General features: G+C 33.4%; 1 protein-coding gene across 1 annotated transcript in view; it reads right to left on the reverse strand.

The window, feature by feature from the left end:
* Nucleotides 1–13,520, reverse strand: part of LOC127738773 (uncharacterized) — a 16,062-nt gene extending 2,542 nt beyond the window's left edge. Inside the window, exons 1-2 of the mRNA XM_052250139.1 lie at nt 13,220–13,520; nt 1,578–1,727 (exon numbers count right to left, since the gene is read on the reverse strand). Coding sequence (XP_052106099.1) covers nt 1,578–1,727; nt 13,220–13,439 — 370 coding nt within the window. The 5' untranslated portion in view covers nt 13,440–13,520. The remainder of the gene's footprint in view (nt 1–1,577; nt 1,728–13,219) is intronic.
* Nucleotides 13,521–18,084: the final 4,564 nt, after the last annotated feature.

Here is an 18,084-nt window from a genome sequence, read left to right on the forward strand (position 1 = left end):
GAATCTGATGTTCAGAAGTTGTCGTGTGTTGATGTGGTTCATAAGTGTTTCTCGTTTCTTTTATAGATTAGACCGTTGGTTTTCCCGTTTGAATGGTTTTACACTAGTAATTTTTGGGGCCCTTTATAGCTTGCTGTTCGGTGTGAGCCAAGGCTCCGTGTTGAAGACCGTACTTTGACCTATAATGGTTTACTTTTATAAATTGTGACTTGGATGGAGAGTTGTCTCATTGGCACTCATACCACATCTTTTTATATCTACTAAATTGAAAACAACGTTTAAACCTATGATTGCATTGGATAACAACTGCAATTTTTATACGTGGGCATGCAAAACAAATTTCTTGGTAAAGGGGTCTAAATACAGCACAAACAAAATTTTTCAAGACCAAAACAGTGAAAAGGTATATTTTAACAAAACAGGTATATATCAAAAGTTCAGAAAAGGCTATCGTTAAAGATTTATTTTTCATTTTTCATGCCCATTTCATATAACCTTTTAACTAAATTTACAACTTCTTCCAAAGATTTGATATCTACATGTTAATCAATACATAATTTGAATGATCCGAAGGCAGACTATTTTCACCAATTTGTCTATCATGGAGTCTGTTATAATACTTCATAATTTGATGCTTAATTGTTGAAATCCAGGAGCTTCTGACCTTCCCCATGGACCCTATACCAGGGTAAAATCCTGGCCTAGGACTATTGAAAGGTAAAGTAACGCCCTATACCCTAGAATTTGGAATTTCTCGTTATTGGTCTACTGCTGTTAAGATCCATCCAATCATTTTAATATACCATAGACAATTAATCAGTTTAAAAAGACATTCTATTTTTTCCTAAATATATTTTGCAATTGATACACTTACAGGGGCGGGTCCAGGTAAGGGCTTAATGGGCGTACGCCCCCCCTTTTCAACAACAAAAAAAAAAAACAAAAAAAAAAAACTATCGTTATCTGCTAATATTGTATTGAATATGGCAATTTATCATATTCATTAATTAAACACATACTCTGATTTCTTTTTATACTGATTCCCCCATCCGATGGGTGACTTGGACACCTTTTTTTAAACAACCAAAGCGGTAAGTAAATCTATACATGAAATGGTTGTTTTGTGTGACACTTCCCCAATGGCCATTCTACATCTATGATATATATCCAATCATTTTAATATACCATAGACAATTAATGGAGAGAATTCGGCATAACAAATATAAAACCCTGACACTTTAACTATAAAATATACATGCTCCAAGTCAGGAACCGTTACATTAGTGCATTTCACAATTATTTTATGTTTTTTAGCCAAAAAAAGGTCCAAAAAAATTTTCTCCTTGCTCTGCTTGGCAACAAATTGTATTATACGCCCCCTCTTTCAAATATCCTGGAAACGCCCCTGACTTACATTATTACAATTACATAGTAACAACTGGGACAAATATACCTTCAAACCTTAGTCCTGAAGAAAATGATATATATAATTAATTCCTTTTAAACAAACTAAACCGCATCATTCAATGTAGTTTAAAATGTACAATTTATATAGAACTGTGCATAAAATGTCTTACCAGAGATCAAACTACATAAAGCCATAGTACCCAGCATGCATCTGTAATACAGTCCCAATGCTATGTACATGTAGATTGGGAGGGTTACCAGTGGGAAAGATAGAAATATCAGTGCCAGGCATTCTAAACCTCGAACAGCTTTCAACCAGTCTGAAAAAATGAATTAATACTATCAATATCAAGCAATTTGAATATATGAAACCCCTATCAACAAATCTGAAATAAAACTGTAAAACTGTATTATCAATTTAAAATGTTACATTCTAACCCTTGGAATCAGAAGACACATGTAAAAACACTTTTGGGGTAAAAATTGCATTCATACAATCAGAACCCTTATGGCTGGCTTGAAAGTTATTAATTTTCTAGACTTTATCACTTACTTTTGAGGTAAAAAACAAAACAAAACAAACATAATGCATTGAGCAAAATATTCTAAACATTATATCCATGAATATAAGAAATTTATCAATGAAACATATACATGTCTTCAGATATTTAAGTTCTAAATGATGTGTATGTATATAACCATACTATTCAAGAAAATTCATAAATAGTCCATTGTGCATAAATCAAGTATCGGTACTTAAAATACCAATGAAGTCATTGTTATAGTTATATCTAAAATTGAAATTATCTTCCTTTGTCAATAATTGTAGTTTAACCAACTACAATTGATATCTCTACAGTATTGCCTTACAATGCTTTATACAATATGCAATATTTGATTTTTGGTTCCCACTGGACATTGAATGTAATGTTTACCCTTCAGTGCTCACAAGCACTTTGATTATATGTTTCTGGACAAAGCAATTAACAAAGCTTATATAAAATTACATTAAACTATCAAAGCAAGCTTCACCTTGGGACAGTTTTCAGCTATATCAGCAGTAAGATGTGACTTAAAACATACTACTTTACAATAATCAGGTCCAGGCATTTCTATTATTTTGTTTTATATAATCTGAAATAAGTATACATTTCAAGGGCAAAATAGCAGAGAAGACATTCTAAGACCTTCAACACTGTATGAGCTCTGGGCCCTTGGTCATAAAACTTTACTCAGTACTGGGAGTACAAAATATGTGCTCGAAACATCAAATCCAGTATATTGATTGGTTGATTTCTGAGTCTGAGTACGAAAATCGTGCTTGAAAGTTTTATGACGATAAGACCAGGTCTAAACAAATAACGAAATATACTTGGTTATAAAGAATTTATTTATGTAAGTCACAGAAGCATTTATAATGGCTTTCAAACAACCTGAAATCTAAATATATATGCTAAGTCTAAGAATAATTATATGGCTTTCTAGCGCTAAAAACACATCACAGCAAATCTGGAATGAAAATGTATTTAATCTGTCAGTGCCTAACATTTCTTACAGCAATCTGCATTTAAAAATTTGCCTGAAATGACATCTGATACAAATCAATCACAACTTTTAAAGGCCATTTAAATTTTCCATCAATAAATATTAAAATACAATAGTAAAAGAATATTGTATGAATAAAGCCTTACTTTGATAGTGATCAAATAGTTTTTGTTGTTATAGGGTCTACGGTAAGTACCACCAGAGACATATAATACATTACAATGTATTATGTCTCTGCTACCATTCTCAGAAGTTAATTATAGGAGTAAAACTGTTCTCGCCCTTCTCAAGCCCAAAATATAAAATCATTGGCTGCTTGAATAAAATGGAAGATATTTAAAAAGACAGGGTATATATTATTCATCACTTTAAGATTCAAACCAGTTCATATATCTATCATGTCTACCTAGACAGTCTCCAAATTGATTTTTTAAAACATATTGTTTTAATGATTTCCTATTATTATTTTTCTTTCTTACAATAAAGGTTTATGTTTTCTTCTCTAAAAGAAAATTTTAATCATCTCATTATTTTACGTCTTTAACTTGCATCTGATATCTTTTCATGTACTTAATTAAATTCCAATCCTCGTGTAGAGATAATATCACGTTTTCTGAATATTAGATACATTTAAGAACGTCATTGCATTAACTCTTTGCCCATAGGTCAAGGCAAAATGTCTGTCCCTTCCAACAAGCCCTCTTTCGTAGTGCACTTTACATTTATTTTCATATTTTATTGGTTTGTTCTCGTTCAGAATATGCATGAAATATTTGCCACCTGACGTTGAGCAATCAATAATTTATCTATCTTTAATTCCAAGGTAAGGTTTATTCGATAGTTCATACCAGTAATGTTTTCTATTTTGCTTAAATATCCTTTGAATTTCATCTGATGTTTTACGTGTGCACAATAAAGCTAACAATGCGCCCACATAGGCTACTTTCACCAGATAGCCACAACGCAAAACGAACATTGTGAACTTGGGTCAAAAAATTATTTCTCTAAATGTAATATTCCAGTACAAATTATTGATCCGTTTTTCTTTTTGCATATCCAAACCTGACAAAGACGCATATCGATAAGCTATGATGCACGGATTACAGGAGGTTCTCAATGATTTGTGGATATCCTGAATTCGAAATATGGAGGTCTTGATATATTTCAGGAGCTCATTAAATAGATAAGGTAAATGATTGAGGAAATAAATTTCAACAATTTCCCCAGTAAAAACCAAAATTGGCAGAAAGAGCTTCATTAAATGCTGTCAAGATTAACTGGTTGTCTACCGTTATACTATCAACTAGTGGACGCCTTACAGTTACACAAGACTTTATGGAAAGTGCAAAAGTTTAATCTTAAGATCTGCTTATATTGGAAATCAAACAATGTCCAAGAAAAACGCATTGTGTATTGGTACATATATAAAAATTTGCCTCTGCTAAGAATTATTAATCCTTTCAAAAATTATAAATAGACCGAACACTCTTCATGAAATACTTAAGTGATTGAATTACTTAGACGCTGATCGTTCAATCCCATTTGGAACCCCAAGGTTGACTCGGGCTATAAAATATGGCCACCTCGGTCTTCCAGCAAAAAGTAAGGCGTCTGTTTGGTTGTGTGGGATGTATAAAGGAGAAGGCCTAGTAAGACCCCTTTTTGGCCCCAAAATATACCACTTTTACAAAATTGTTAAAATGTAAATGTTTAGCTATATTTATTGGAAAGAAGAATACTTCTGTTACATAAAAATGGGCTGTTTTTGACTATACAATGCACATGTATCGGGTACTAGCATCATTAAGTCATGCTAAATTACTGAAATCTTCGAAATTTTAGCATTTTGGTTAATTTTTAGACGGTTTCCGTCTGAAATGGAAGTGGCCGCATTTGTGTTCATTCTTAATATTTAAATGTAAGTTGTATTTGATGATAATACATAACATATATAAAGGATGAGAATGAACACGGATGCGGCCACTTTCATTTTTGACAAAACCATCTGAAAAGTGACATATTATGGCATATTTGATAGATATTTCATATTTAAGCTTGAATTGAGCGTCTTTAATGACTAAATCAGTTCAAATCTTTCACATAAACCAATTGAATCGACTGAAGTAGACACTTAAGTGTTTAAAAGTGTCCAAAATCTTTCATCAGATGAACCTGAATTTTGAGGCCAAAATCGGCCCTTACCGGACCTACTCCTTTGCAACCTGGGCCCTATCCAACTTTCTATTACGGTTTTTCAGTGACAGTCCAAATTTCCAACCCTTCATCCCACCTTCCAGAACCTACCTTTTAGGAGTCTTTCATTTCTGTATTCTTTAATTTTTAAGGTAATTTTTCTCTATTCTTTTATATCTTTTGTCCTTTATTCTCTATTGTTGATATTTTAGCACCCCATTTTTCTCTATTAGTTATTTTTTGGTCAATTTTTCTGTAGATTTAGCCCATTATTTTCTATACTGTAAACCCCATCCATTCCCTCACCTATTGTATTAATTTTTGTGATTTCGCATCCTGATCATGATATGCATAAAATAATTGCCACTGGACGTCAAGCAAGCAACAATCGCTCAATCAACCAATCAATCTATCGATCCAACCGCATTTGGTTAACCGGTAGCATTCAAAAATTATCGGGTAGCATTCAAAAATTATCAGCTTGATAGTACTGTTACGACCAATTTGGTTTTGATGTTCGCTTTTGGGTGTCCAGAAGTTTGTGTTTTAGCTTAACTGATGTAAATATTATTCACATTCATGTGAAATCTGTATCAAACTCCAGGCACTACATGTTAACTGCACACTCCCAGTAGTAACATCGACCGATCACGTAAACAGTGCCTTGGTTATGACTGTTAATTTTCAGTTTGTAAATTTTATACTTGATTTGTAAGACAAATGTAGATCTTAGACTGTTCTGTTGAAGCCCATTTGGTGTAGATGCGCTAAGGCGTACGTTTTATATATTTGCTTTCCAAATGTTTTGTTCTCGAGTGTAGATGATGAAAAATATCACTGAAAAAAGATGCCATGAGCACTGAATATAGGTATTTCATGTTTATTTATATCTTGACCAATGTATAAAGTAAGTGTTTTCGTATATACAGAATAAGGAGATGGTTTTGATGGATGGTGGATTGATAAGAGTTTAACGTCCAGTGGCATATATTACAAGTATATCAGGCAGAGAACATATTTATTATATGAACCTTGCTTTGTACTTGACTGACACTCTGAGATATATTTTTAATGCCGTGCTAATTCACAAGGTAGCAGTCCGCAGAAAGACATATCACCACAGGCACTTGTTTCTATATAACTGACGAGGAAAGGTAACACCCGGCCACCGAAAGCTTTATTATTATAGAGCCTAGGTGGTCGAGTTGTCTAGCGCGTCGGGTATAGTGAACGGCGATTTGGTGCCACGATATCTCAGTAGCATGAGTTCGGATCCCGGCCAGGGAAGAACAAAAAATTTGCTTCCGCAAATTTACAGATCTAACATAATTGGGCTGTTGTTTAGACGAATTATATATACAGAATGTATTTTCAGCCTTGTATCACCATCACTGCTGGTGATCCGATGGATAAAGTCTGTTGTAGAGTCGTCACTGGTTCAGACGTACTTATAATATAATTGTTTCTGTGACTGCATCTTACATTAACTTGTAGGATCTTTTACAATAGATAATTCAGCTGATCTGTAACAATTCCATCTTCATGCCTTATATATCATGTACTGTGTTACGACGCTAGATAAAAAACTGAAGAGGAAAGGTAACTCCCGGCCACCGAAAGCTTTATTATTATAGAGCCTAGGTGGTCGAGTGGTCTATAGCGCGTTGGGCATAGTGCAAGGCGATTTGGTGCCACGATATATCAGTAGCATGAGTTCGAATCCCGCCCAGGGAAGAACAAAAAATTCCGCAAATTTACAGATCTAACATTGTTCACTGTGTATCATCGCCACCGGAAATTGGGTACTAACGAAGCGGAGAGAAATGGAAAAAAAAGTAAACAAGGTAAGAATTCATTCGATTTAAAGCATTTCTACTGATTTGACGAGGGTACCGCTTAAGAAATGATTTTCTGATATATAATTCTTTAAATTATTAGGCCGATAAGTACAAAATTAAGACAATATTTTGTGTTATACTCCAAAGCTAGCCACTTAGTACTTGAAAATTTCGAGGTCGATTGTCCTCTGTCGCCCCATTGGCAAGATATTCAACTGTTTTTCATTATTTTTCCAGACACGTTATTAGATTATGATAGTGTGACATCATATTGACTGAAATCTGTTGTCATAAAGATGTTTTTAAAGAATATGGACCAAAACATTGTTTGTTTATTGTACGGCGAATTGCAGGACGTTGTACGGCGAATTGCAAAATAACAACTTTTGTCTGTACGGCGTCTTGCAATATATTGTAATTTTAAGATGAAATTAATCACTGTTTAGATAATATCAAGTGACGAAATTTTGGCTGTATCAAAGCTTTACCGGCTTACAAATATACAAAATAAACTACTTATCAAATATTATAAAATATATGCCGTTAATTTCGTTCAGAAGTCGTCGTTGCGTACCTCTATTTGACTTTGTGTTTTTAAAGACAAAAAGGTTTTTTTTCAACCATATTATCCTAAATACATTCATATATTGTTATAATACTAACGACTGTTGTCTTATTTGTTGTCAGGGTGAAATTTTGTAAGTTCAATAAAAAAAACCGACCATTCATCTTTTGTTGTTGTTGTTTTTTTTTTTTTTTAATATAAACAGTGGAGATGTTGTAAGATTGCAAATAAGATAACTATCCACCAGGGTCAAATAAAGTGTATGTAAGCAATTATATGCTATCGTTTGGCCTTCAACAACGAAAAATCGTACCTTACAGTCGGCTATAAAAAGCCCCGACATGAAACTTGTGGAAGGATTCAACAAGAAAACTAACGGCCTAACTCATAACAAAACAATTTACGAAAAATAACAAATATGATAGAGATGAACCAACGACAACCACCAAACTACAGGCTCGTTGCTTCGGACAGACACATAAAGAATGTGCTGGGTTAAATAGATATAGGAAGATGTGGTATGAGTGCCAATGAGACAACTCTCCATCCAAGTCACAATTTATAAAAGTAAACCATTATAGGTCAAGGTACGGTCTTCAACATTGTTTATTGTTTATTTTTTAAATTTCTGAAATGAATAATTTGTTAAAAGAAGAGTGAAGAAAATACTTTGTTTTCATTGAAAATTAGGAGAAATAAATCATGAATTGTGTTTCGAATTAATTTTCTTGTTTCTTATTGAAAATAAGATTGCATTTTTTTTTAGTTTGAGTAAATTCAATCAATCTTTTTATTTACAGGGAAAAAATAATAAAAGACTGTTGCTAAGGCTGTTTGGCTTAAACTTAAAGGAGTAGATGGAGGGGTAGTGAAAAAGGAGTGTATTCGTCCGAATTTTCATTGTTACAGTAGTACATTTTCATGATTACTATGTATAATATTTCTCAGTAAATTGTTTATGTGATATTGTCCCAATTAAAATTATATAATTAATACAAGTAAGACTTGCATTTGCCTTAAAAGATATAGCAGAACGTGATTATTTGTTTTCAAACACACCTTCTCTGTTTTGAAACTTAACAAGGTAAGGATCTCCATAGGCGGATCTAGGGGGGCCATGGGGCCCGCCCCCCCCCCCTTTTGTGGGAAAAATTTGGTTGATTATATAGGGAATCACTGAAGCATGACTGGAGCCCCCCCCCCCTTTTATGAAAAGTTCTGGATCCGCCACTGATCTCGGTCTATCTGTTTGGTTGAATATAAATGTGAATTCATAGAGTTTCAAAATCAACAGTAAGCCTATTTGTGTGTGTGTGTGTAAATAATCTAATCTTTAGATAGATGCTTAAATTAAAATCATTTTTCTTAATAAGAAGAAAAAAGTGCAACTTATGCACGCCGGAATGTAAAAAGGTGTTCCCGACTTACCGATTTTACCGATTTCGGTATTTTAACAAAACTGTTTACGAGGGCGAATAAATAATTGAACGCTATCAAATCAACATTTAAATTTACGTGGATTTTTCCAAAAGAATTTATGAGTATGCACCATCAGGATTCAAAAATATTTCAACCTGTCCTTATAAGTTGTTATTTCATTATAATTCTTTAAACTTACAAGTCGAAGATACTAGCTTTTGTTAATTGTATTAATAAGTATATAATATTAAGATGACAACAAAAAAAAACTTCATACAATGTCATCTTTATTCTCAAGTACATGTAGAAAGTTTATATAAATAGTTTATGCCGTAGCCACAGCCGGATTTGTATCCCTTGTATCGGATTCTTCTTTCATTCTTTCCAAAAATGATTAATCTAAGGTTAATATTTTTTTTAAATTTAAACAGTGTTAGCCATCGAGCTTGTTCATTTCTTACTATATAGAGATGAAGTTTTTTTTTTAGAAAATTAATGTTCTTTATTCTAATATATTGGCTGTATCTGCCTTTTACAAATAAGACAATAACATTAATTGAAAAAGGAGACGTGGAATGGTTTTCACTGAGAGGACTTTCAAACAAAGTCCAAATGAAATAGATTTGACCAACTATTGGTTACTATACACTTCACAATGAACAAAACCCATACCGTATCAAAATTGCCTGATTTATGACAAAATCATAAACAAATATGTCAGGCAGCAACTAACGACAGCCGCTATATTACATGTTCCTGACTAGGGACAGACACATATATATTGAGGCGGGCTTAAGCATGTTTGTGAGCACTCAAACCTCCCTTAACATGGTGCCGTGGTGTAGCAATACAAATTTTTTTTGTGCAGAGAATGATAATTCATTTATATTTCATTTTATCTGAAAGTTGAAAGAGAATTCATTCACTTAATGGTTCTAAATATTCAATGCGGAAAAATTCTCCTGCCATTACCTCCTTCCTTCCCTCCACCCACAACCCTTCCCAGAAATGTTCATCACTTATATGCAAATGCTGACTAATGTTGTATGGTTAAAACATTTGGTTGAGGCAATCTAAAGTTTGAGAACAGAAACGACAGCTTTAGCTTTTTTCATTTATCAAAGGGCACAACTCAAGAACGGTAACAGTGACGCTACCCAATTTATAACTTGATCTGTGTTTTGTGGTGATAAGCATTTCGTGTAAGTTTTAAAACATTTGGTTAAGGCATACTAAAGTTAGAGAACGGAAACCAATTATTGGGACTTTCTGGACGGACGAGAGAGAGGGGTCGGACGGACATGGGTAACATTTAACGCTACGTCAGGGCAGAACAACAGGTTAGTAAAACAGTGACATGCCTTTCCGAAAGTTACAACATTTGCCAGCTTTTGTATATGCCGTATTCATATTGTATACATCAGGTACGTGTATGTAAAAGATGTAATAAGACTGTGTTCAAGCCTTATATTGTGTATACATCTTAAATGGTGTCAAGCGAATTGTATTTTTATCAAATGCATAATTAGATATTTGAACCTAATACTTTATTTTCTTTAAAAAGACGGCAAATAAATATTTTGAAATTAGCAAGTTGCCATACAGTTGAAAACAAGTTGCCATACAGTAAATTTGTCAACATGAGCAAGTTGCCGTACCCTAGACTTTATTTTTTATGGTCTATATTCCTTAAAAACGTTCATTTTGACAACAAATTTCAGAAAATATGATACCACACTATAATAATCTAAAAAAGTGTCTGGAAAAATAATGAAAAACAGTTGAATATCTTGCCAATGGGGCGACAGAGGACGATCGACCTCGAAATTTTCAGGTACTAAGTGGCAAGTTCTTGAGTATAACACAAAATCTTGTCTTAATTTTGTACTTATCGGCCTAATAATTTAAAGAATTATATATCAGAAAATCATTTCTTAAGCGGTACCCACGTCAAATCAGTAGAAATGCTTTAAACTGAATGAATTCTTACCTTGTTTACTTTTTTTTCCATTTCTCTCCGCTTCGTTAGTACCCAATTTCCGGTGGCGATGATACACAGTGTTGTTGGGCTGTTGTTTAGACGAGTTATATATATATATATATATATGTGGATAGTCGACCTTCCCAGTGACTGTGCACATCACCCTACCCGGGCGCATTATTCTGACTCTGAGGCTCCCAATCTTTTTCCGTATTCTTAAATGCCGCTTGCTGTAACGGAGAAACAAGTCTTTGATTTGATACGGCGATGGTCGAACCCATGACATCCCGCACTCGAGGCAAGCATGTTACAAAAAGACCACCTAGTGCGGTGACAAGAAGGGTTAATTAACAAAATAATGACCTGACATACCTCACGGTTGATTTTTTGTCTTATTAATTTGACAATAAATATAATACCCTTCGATTAAAGCCTGTCGCAAAGTGCTAAATTTGTGCATATTTAATAGTATAATAAATTTTCAATATCCTTATTTGGATAAGCGCTTAAAATAGCGGCGACTTTCCTTGATTTGTCACTGCTCTAACCGAAGTGGTTTTTGAAATTATAATAACAAAACATTGTTTTTTTAAAGAAAATTTTAGAAGTATAATAGTTTGTATATATATATATATATATGCAAAGAAGACAAGTGAATTTAAACTCGTATATGTAAATGCATGCAATGTATTATACCGATTTTATGCTTCCGGCGTATTTTATTTTTAAACCTTCACCTATAATTTACATATTTTAAAATCTGTCTTTAGAAAATTTGCATTCAGAAAAAAGGCATCAAAATAATTTATTGGCGAGTTTGGGATTTTATTATATTTCTTACTAACTATTAATCATCATTTCAATGCGCTGCATATATATATCACCCCATAAAGGAGTTCAACTAATTATAGAAAACCTGTTTACCGATAGATACAAAATGAAGATATTATTAAAACAGTTTTGTTGTTTACAATTAGACAAAGTTGCATTCAAAACGCTGGTCTTGAAAAGCAACTGTAGAAGGGAAGTCCTAGCATTCAGCTGATACTTAGGAATTATAGTGGAGTTGTACCTGATTGTCATCGATTTTAGGATGGTTGAAAAACTAAAGTCCGGATTCCTGAACCTCAATTAACCTAGGCTCCCCTGGATATGCCTCGCTACACTAGAAAAACTTACTGTATTGTTTTTTTTTGTGGGAAAAGATGTTCAAATTACCATGACAAAGAAAAATAGAACCTAGAGGACATTATAATTATACAAATATTGAAACTACTTATCATCTTTGGTAGATCTAAGTTCATAATGGTCGTATCGTCAACTGGTATATTATTTGTAAAATAGCTTAAATGTGATGTTTTCAAAATAACAAAGTATAGAAACTTCATGTAATAACAGATTATGAATATATTGTACTTGTTCACATATAATTAACGATAGGAATGTATAAACATCACATCAATAGGTTGTTAAAGGGAGATGTGGGTGTTTTGGTTTATCAAACAGAAGTCACATTATAAATTCATAACCACAGGTCTGTATTGATACAGTAACCGGTTTTACTCTACACCCAAAACATCAATACAAAGGCATCCTTCTTAATGGCCAGTAAAACGTTAAAAGTACTTTACAGTTTTTTTCCAGTGAATAGTATAATACATAAAATATAAACTATGTTATTCGATTATTAAAAAACATACATTACGTAAAGAGTAAACATGGGAAGGTAAAACTATGTTGTTTCATTCGTGTGTCTTTCAATTATATATAGATAGGAACAAAACTTGAAATATTTTGAAGTACAATATACAAATGTAATTAATGTTTTCTCCTTAACATTAGACAGTGCACATGTGTGCTTTAAGGGTTAAAAAGGGTTAGACTGCATTGTTAAACAGAAGGACTTTGGAAATGAATACGTATACCCTGGCCTGGAAGGAACTGAAAATAAACAGTATTGTCCAAGACCGGATGAAAATGGATAATCTGCCCCACAAAATGGAGGAAATAATTATGGACAAAATCGAAAATAAGTTTTCGAGCGGCAAAGCAAACTATGACAATAGGGGAATATGAATGTTCCGTCTGCAAAAAGTCCTCATCCATCCCCAAGAATAGTAATAGTCGTCCCCTTAGCATGTTGTTACCGTGACAAACTAGTGTTAAGTTGATATTGTGTAGTATATATATCCAGAGATTGAAGTCTGGTTGCTTTTCTTATATGTTGATAGATAATCATGATCATTAGAACGTATAAGAACTACATCCTACCTTCAGCAAAATATTCCACATGATCCCGCCTGAAACATTCTCTATGATCCGATTTGAGACAATTTCCATCTCTCCACAAACCGACATACACAACTCGAGTTTTATCATATCCCCAGTTAGCACACGCAAATGCTATGACTTGACACACGGCTGCTGCTATTAATGCTATGCATCCTATTAATGGTAAGCTAGCAGCTCCTATCACACGATTCCCTGCCATTCAGCTTATTGGAATGTTTTCAAAGTGATGGATGGATACCTGACAGGTGAAAATAGTCACGTGACATTCTTACATCGTTCATTAAAATTCCTTCACTGTAAAAATTGCTTGACGGAGTGAGAAGATCAATGTTAAGAATATATTATATTGACTTTCAAAGGGATATCAATATATTTTGGAGATTAGATCGGAGGGTCTCGAGGAAAACTGTTGATTTTCCGCGGATTCATCTCAAATCGCAGACCTTATTAGCAATCTTTTGATCATTCAAAAAAATAGAGTATGCACAGTTTTACTGTTTGATAAGTAGGTATAAATGCATGTTAACAGAAATTGATACAAATAATCCTGACATATAGCCTGTAAAAACTAAAATATACAACCCAAATTTAATTATTTTCTAAAGCATCATCTAAAAAATGAAAGTTGGCCTTCCAGTAAATTTATGTATAGGTGCTTAGTATGGATGTAAAATGCCTGAAATCGGAAATAATTATTGAAGTGTCATTATTATTAGTTTGAACATTCCGAATATCTTTAAAGGTATACGAATATTTTTATATCAAATTAACAGATCACCAAATATCGGTTATTTTTATAAGACTTCTAGGACCAAAAAGTGACACATAAAAACTAGAAGACGTTGAGACAACTCTCCACCAGAGACCAAATGACATATAATTTAACAACTATAAGTGACCATACGGCCTTCAGCAATAAGCAAAACCCATACCGCATAGTTAGCTATAATAAGCCCCTAAACTGACAAAATTTTAAACAAATCAAACGAAAAAACCAACGGCATGATTTATGCTTAAACTGCCAATGAACGAAAAAACAAATATGATATACAGCAACAAACGGCAACATGGACAACCACTGAATTTCAGGCTCATTACTCGTGACAGGCACACACAGAATGTGGCGAGGTTAAACTAGTTTGCTGGAGCCAAACTCTACCTCTCATACCTGGGACAGTGGTCACGGTAATAGTACAACATAAGAACAAATTAAAAAAAATCAAGATTATCTAATCCTCTTTATAGATAGATTGTTATTTTTTGGCCCCAGTCTCGTTACAATGATATAAAATAACTTCGTATGCAGTTGAAGCTTCCATTAACTGACAAAGCGGTCAGTGTTTTTTTTTTATTAGCCGAGTTGTGACAAACGCCATAAATCATTCCTGTGCAAATATACGAACTTCTGCATTAATAGGGACAAACGTTATTGTTTAGATCCTCCATTTGACACATTGTTATCTGGTTAAGGTGATCTGATGATTTTAAATAATGATCAGATGATGATTTAAGCCCATGTCGACGGATAGACGTGGGTGGTTTATATATGCTTTAAATCAAACCAGGTATCCCGATCCGAAATCCGCGGATAATTCCTCCGTGGGAATCGGATCCAGATTCTATTGCGGATCCAGGGGGGGGGGGGGGGGTGGGGGGGGGGGACCCCCCCCCCCCCTTTTTTACGATCAAACGATCAATGCTTTTGATTGGAACATATGGTTGGAACTCCCCTTTTATCCTGGGTTGGGAACACCCCTTTTAAAAGGCTGAATCCGCCCCTGACTGATTTCACTTACCCATAGCATTGACGTATTATATTATATATTTTACTTCCATGCCCACAGTTATGTCATGATTATGTCTGTTTGTTTTGTTCACACATTGTTGTCAATATAATGAAATTTTATGCGACTGTCATACAAGTGAGAGGTTTAGCTAGCTATAAAACCAGGTTTAATCCACCATTTTCTACATGAGGAAATGCATGTACCAAGTCAGGAATATGACAGTTGTTTTCCATTCGTTTGATGTGTTTGAGCTTTTGATTTTGCCATTTGATAAGGGACTTTCCGATTTTTACTGATTTTCCTTGTAGTTCGGTATCTTTGTTAGTTTACTTTTTACAAACATTTCATTAATTGCTCTTCAGGATTCGGGTCAATCCGCGGTTCCGGAACGGGATACCCGGTGTGTAAAAGTCTGATAATTAGTTAGATTGATTAGTCTGAATTATGATGTGAATACACTTATATTTCGTCAAAATGACATATAAACGTTCATAAAAACGAATATGAAAATAGGAAGATGTGGTTTGATGGCCAATGAGACAACTCTCCACCTAGGGGCTGATCCAGAATTTTCGAAGGGGCGTATATCTCGAAAAATTAAATAATCTGCTGAGCGGAGCGAGACGAAATCTTTTTTGGACAATTTTTTTTCTACCCATCCCTGAATCGGCCACTGTCACCAGCGAACATATGATGTAGAAGTTATCAACTAAAGGTCACCATACGGCCGTCAACAATGAGCCGAAAACACATACCACATACATGGCATAACAATATATATAAGGCCAACTCATAATGACTGGTATAAACATAAGGAGATGTGTTATGATTGCCAAATGCCATCGGAGAACTAATTAACGGTTTTATCATATCCCTTTATATGTATATGCTGTCTCAAGTACACATCCTCCAAATAAGAGAAAAAAAAGGGGGGTCCTCAGAAAGCACAACTTCGCTCACCTTTTTCCTCCCTTAATTCTCTTCTTTAATTTTTTTTAAAAACTTTGTCGCTTTTTCAGTTTAATCTTTGAATCTTTGGTTGAAGTTCTGTTAATTACATAGATTTGTTTTCGCTCTAATGTATAAATATGGTACTAGTAACCGTCGAATTTTCTTGATTTTCAAAAATGTTTTTGTATCCGGATGAGTGGATAATGTGCCAAACTTCATCTCTTTTAACTTGCATGTAATTAAATGGTTTGCTAATCACTTCTACTTTAAAAATACGATTTTTTTTTGTATTTCAATGTAAAATAATACATATATTCAAAAGGATCTTTAACAGTAAGGACACATTTGACTGAACAAAAATACTTTCAACCAAAACAGTTAAGCTTATAGCTATCCACAAACCTGAGACGAAATATTCCACGTGCCAATACCTGTAACACTTTTTATGATTAAAAGCACATCGTCCGTATTTCCACAGCCCAATATAGTGGAGTCCATCAAATGCCCAGAAAGGAGCAGCCACAGACAATATCTGACCAATGGCCGCTATCAGTAAGAAAACACTGGCAACCCATAGCATGCACTTAAGATTGCACATGATGTAGACAATATATTTGAAACAGAGTTGTAGAGTAGAAAACTTGGGAGAAATAGAACCATTCGTTTTAAGCCAAAACACGTGACCACATTCCATTTGGTCATAGTAATTGCATCTATGCAACTAAAACTGTGTTAATCCCTTCATAAACGGACAAGGCTGTAGTATTGTTATAAACTGAAGAGTACATACAATAGATAAGACATTTTAGCTTTTACGGAACGGAAAATTAATGTGTATATTTTCCAGTGCATTATTCCTCATATAGAATCATAATCTTATATAGTTTAAACACACTATTTTTATTTATCCAGGGAACCTTTACTCTTTCACACTTTCAGTATATCAAAGTTGAAAACTTGCAAATCATGTTTGTTTATTTTGTATTTGCATTGTATCATAGATAAAATTTATTTGTTAAGTGTATGTTCACTGGTGTTAATATGTCTTTTGATAGAGTTAAGCCATTTCAATTGATATTTTATAGTGTGTTTTTTCTATGTTGTGATGTTTTCAGATACAAAGAGAAACAATTATACATCAAAACTTTTCAAACAAATATGTTATAAATTTAAAGTTATTATGATTATTTTTATCTTAAATATGAGTCTTTTAGTTTGTTTTACATCTGCATCCAATTTTTGTTTAACATCAATAAGTAAAAATTAGACTGTATTTATTTTTCTTTATAAATTGATGTACAGTATTACCATATCTAATTATCAGTCTGATTATAATTAGTAAGCAAAAAAGGGTTAATTCTTATCAGCAATCACCTGGCGAGAAAGTTAAAACTTGAAGATTTCACATGTCCAAGGTGCCACGGTGAATTGGATTTTAATTACGACTTAATTTACATGTACACATGTATCTAAAGGGACCGAAAAGATGGTAACACATAAGAAAACCATAAAAAGTAAAGGACAACAAAAATGCCTTTATATTTTTTTGGGTTAATACGTTTAACATTTCAAACGATGTGTGCAAGTGCAAAGATACATGTACATCTATTTTCATTTATAATTACATTAGACAATTACAATATTCATTAAGTTTTTTTTATTATTATTAAATAGTTGTTTCGTTGACTCTTATCCCATATAATCTTTCCTGATAAAATATATATTAAATCTTTTTAATGTACAACATTTTTCAAAGTATATTAAGTTGTTTTTGATTACACGTACTAGTAGTTATTTATACTGTTTAATTTATATTTATTTTATTAAATTACTGACAATGGGGTCTGGTCAACCTGAGAGCAAAATTTATTGTAAGGAAAGCCTCAGCTGTCATATATTAGAGATTTACAAAACGTTATGCTGAAGCTTAAAATGTAAAGTTAAGACAGCGTGATGTTGAATTGAGTCACCAAAATGCTAACTCTAAATTACAATATGCAAAGTTGAATTTGCGCAATGTTGACTTGCAATGACAAGTGCTTTAGTCGTGATAGTATAATGATAAGTCACGATGTTGTGATGATATGCCAAACACACGTGACGTTG

This window comes from Mytilus californianus, unplaced genomic scaffold, assembly GCF_021869535.1.
Source record: "Mytilus californianus isolate M0D057914Y unplaced genomic scaffold, xbMytCali1.0.p SCAF_4, whole genome shotgun sequence".
In the NCBI taxonomy this organism is placed as follows: domain Eukaryota; kingdom Metazoa; phylum Mollusca; class Bivalvia; order Mytilida; family Mytilidae; genus Mytilus; species Mytilus californianus.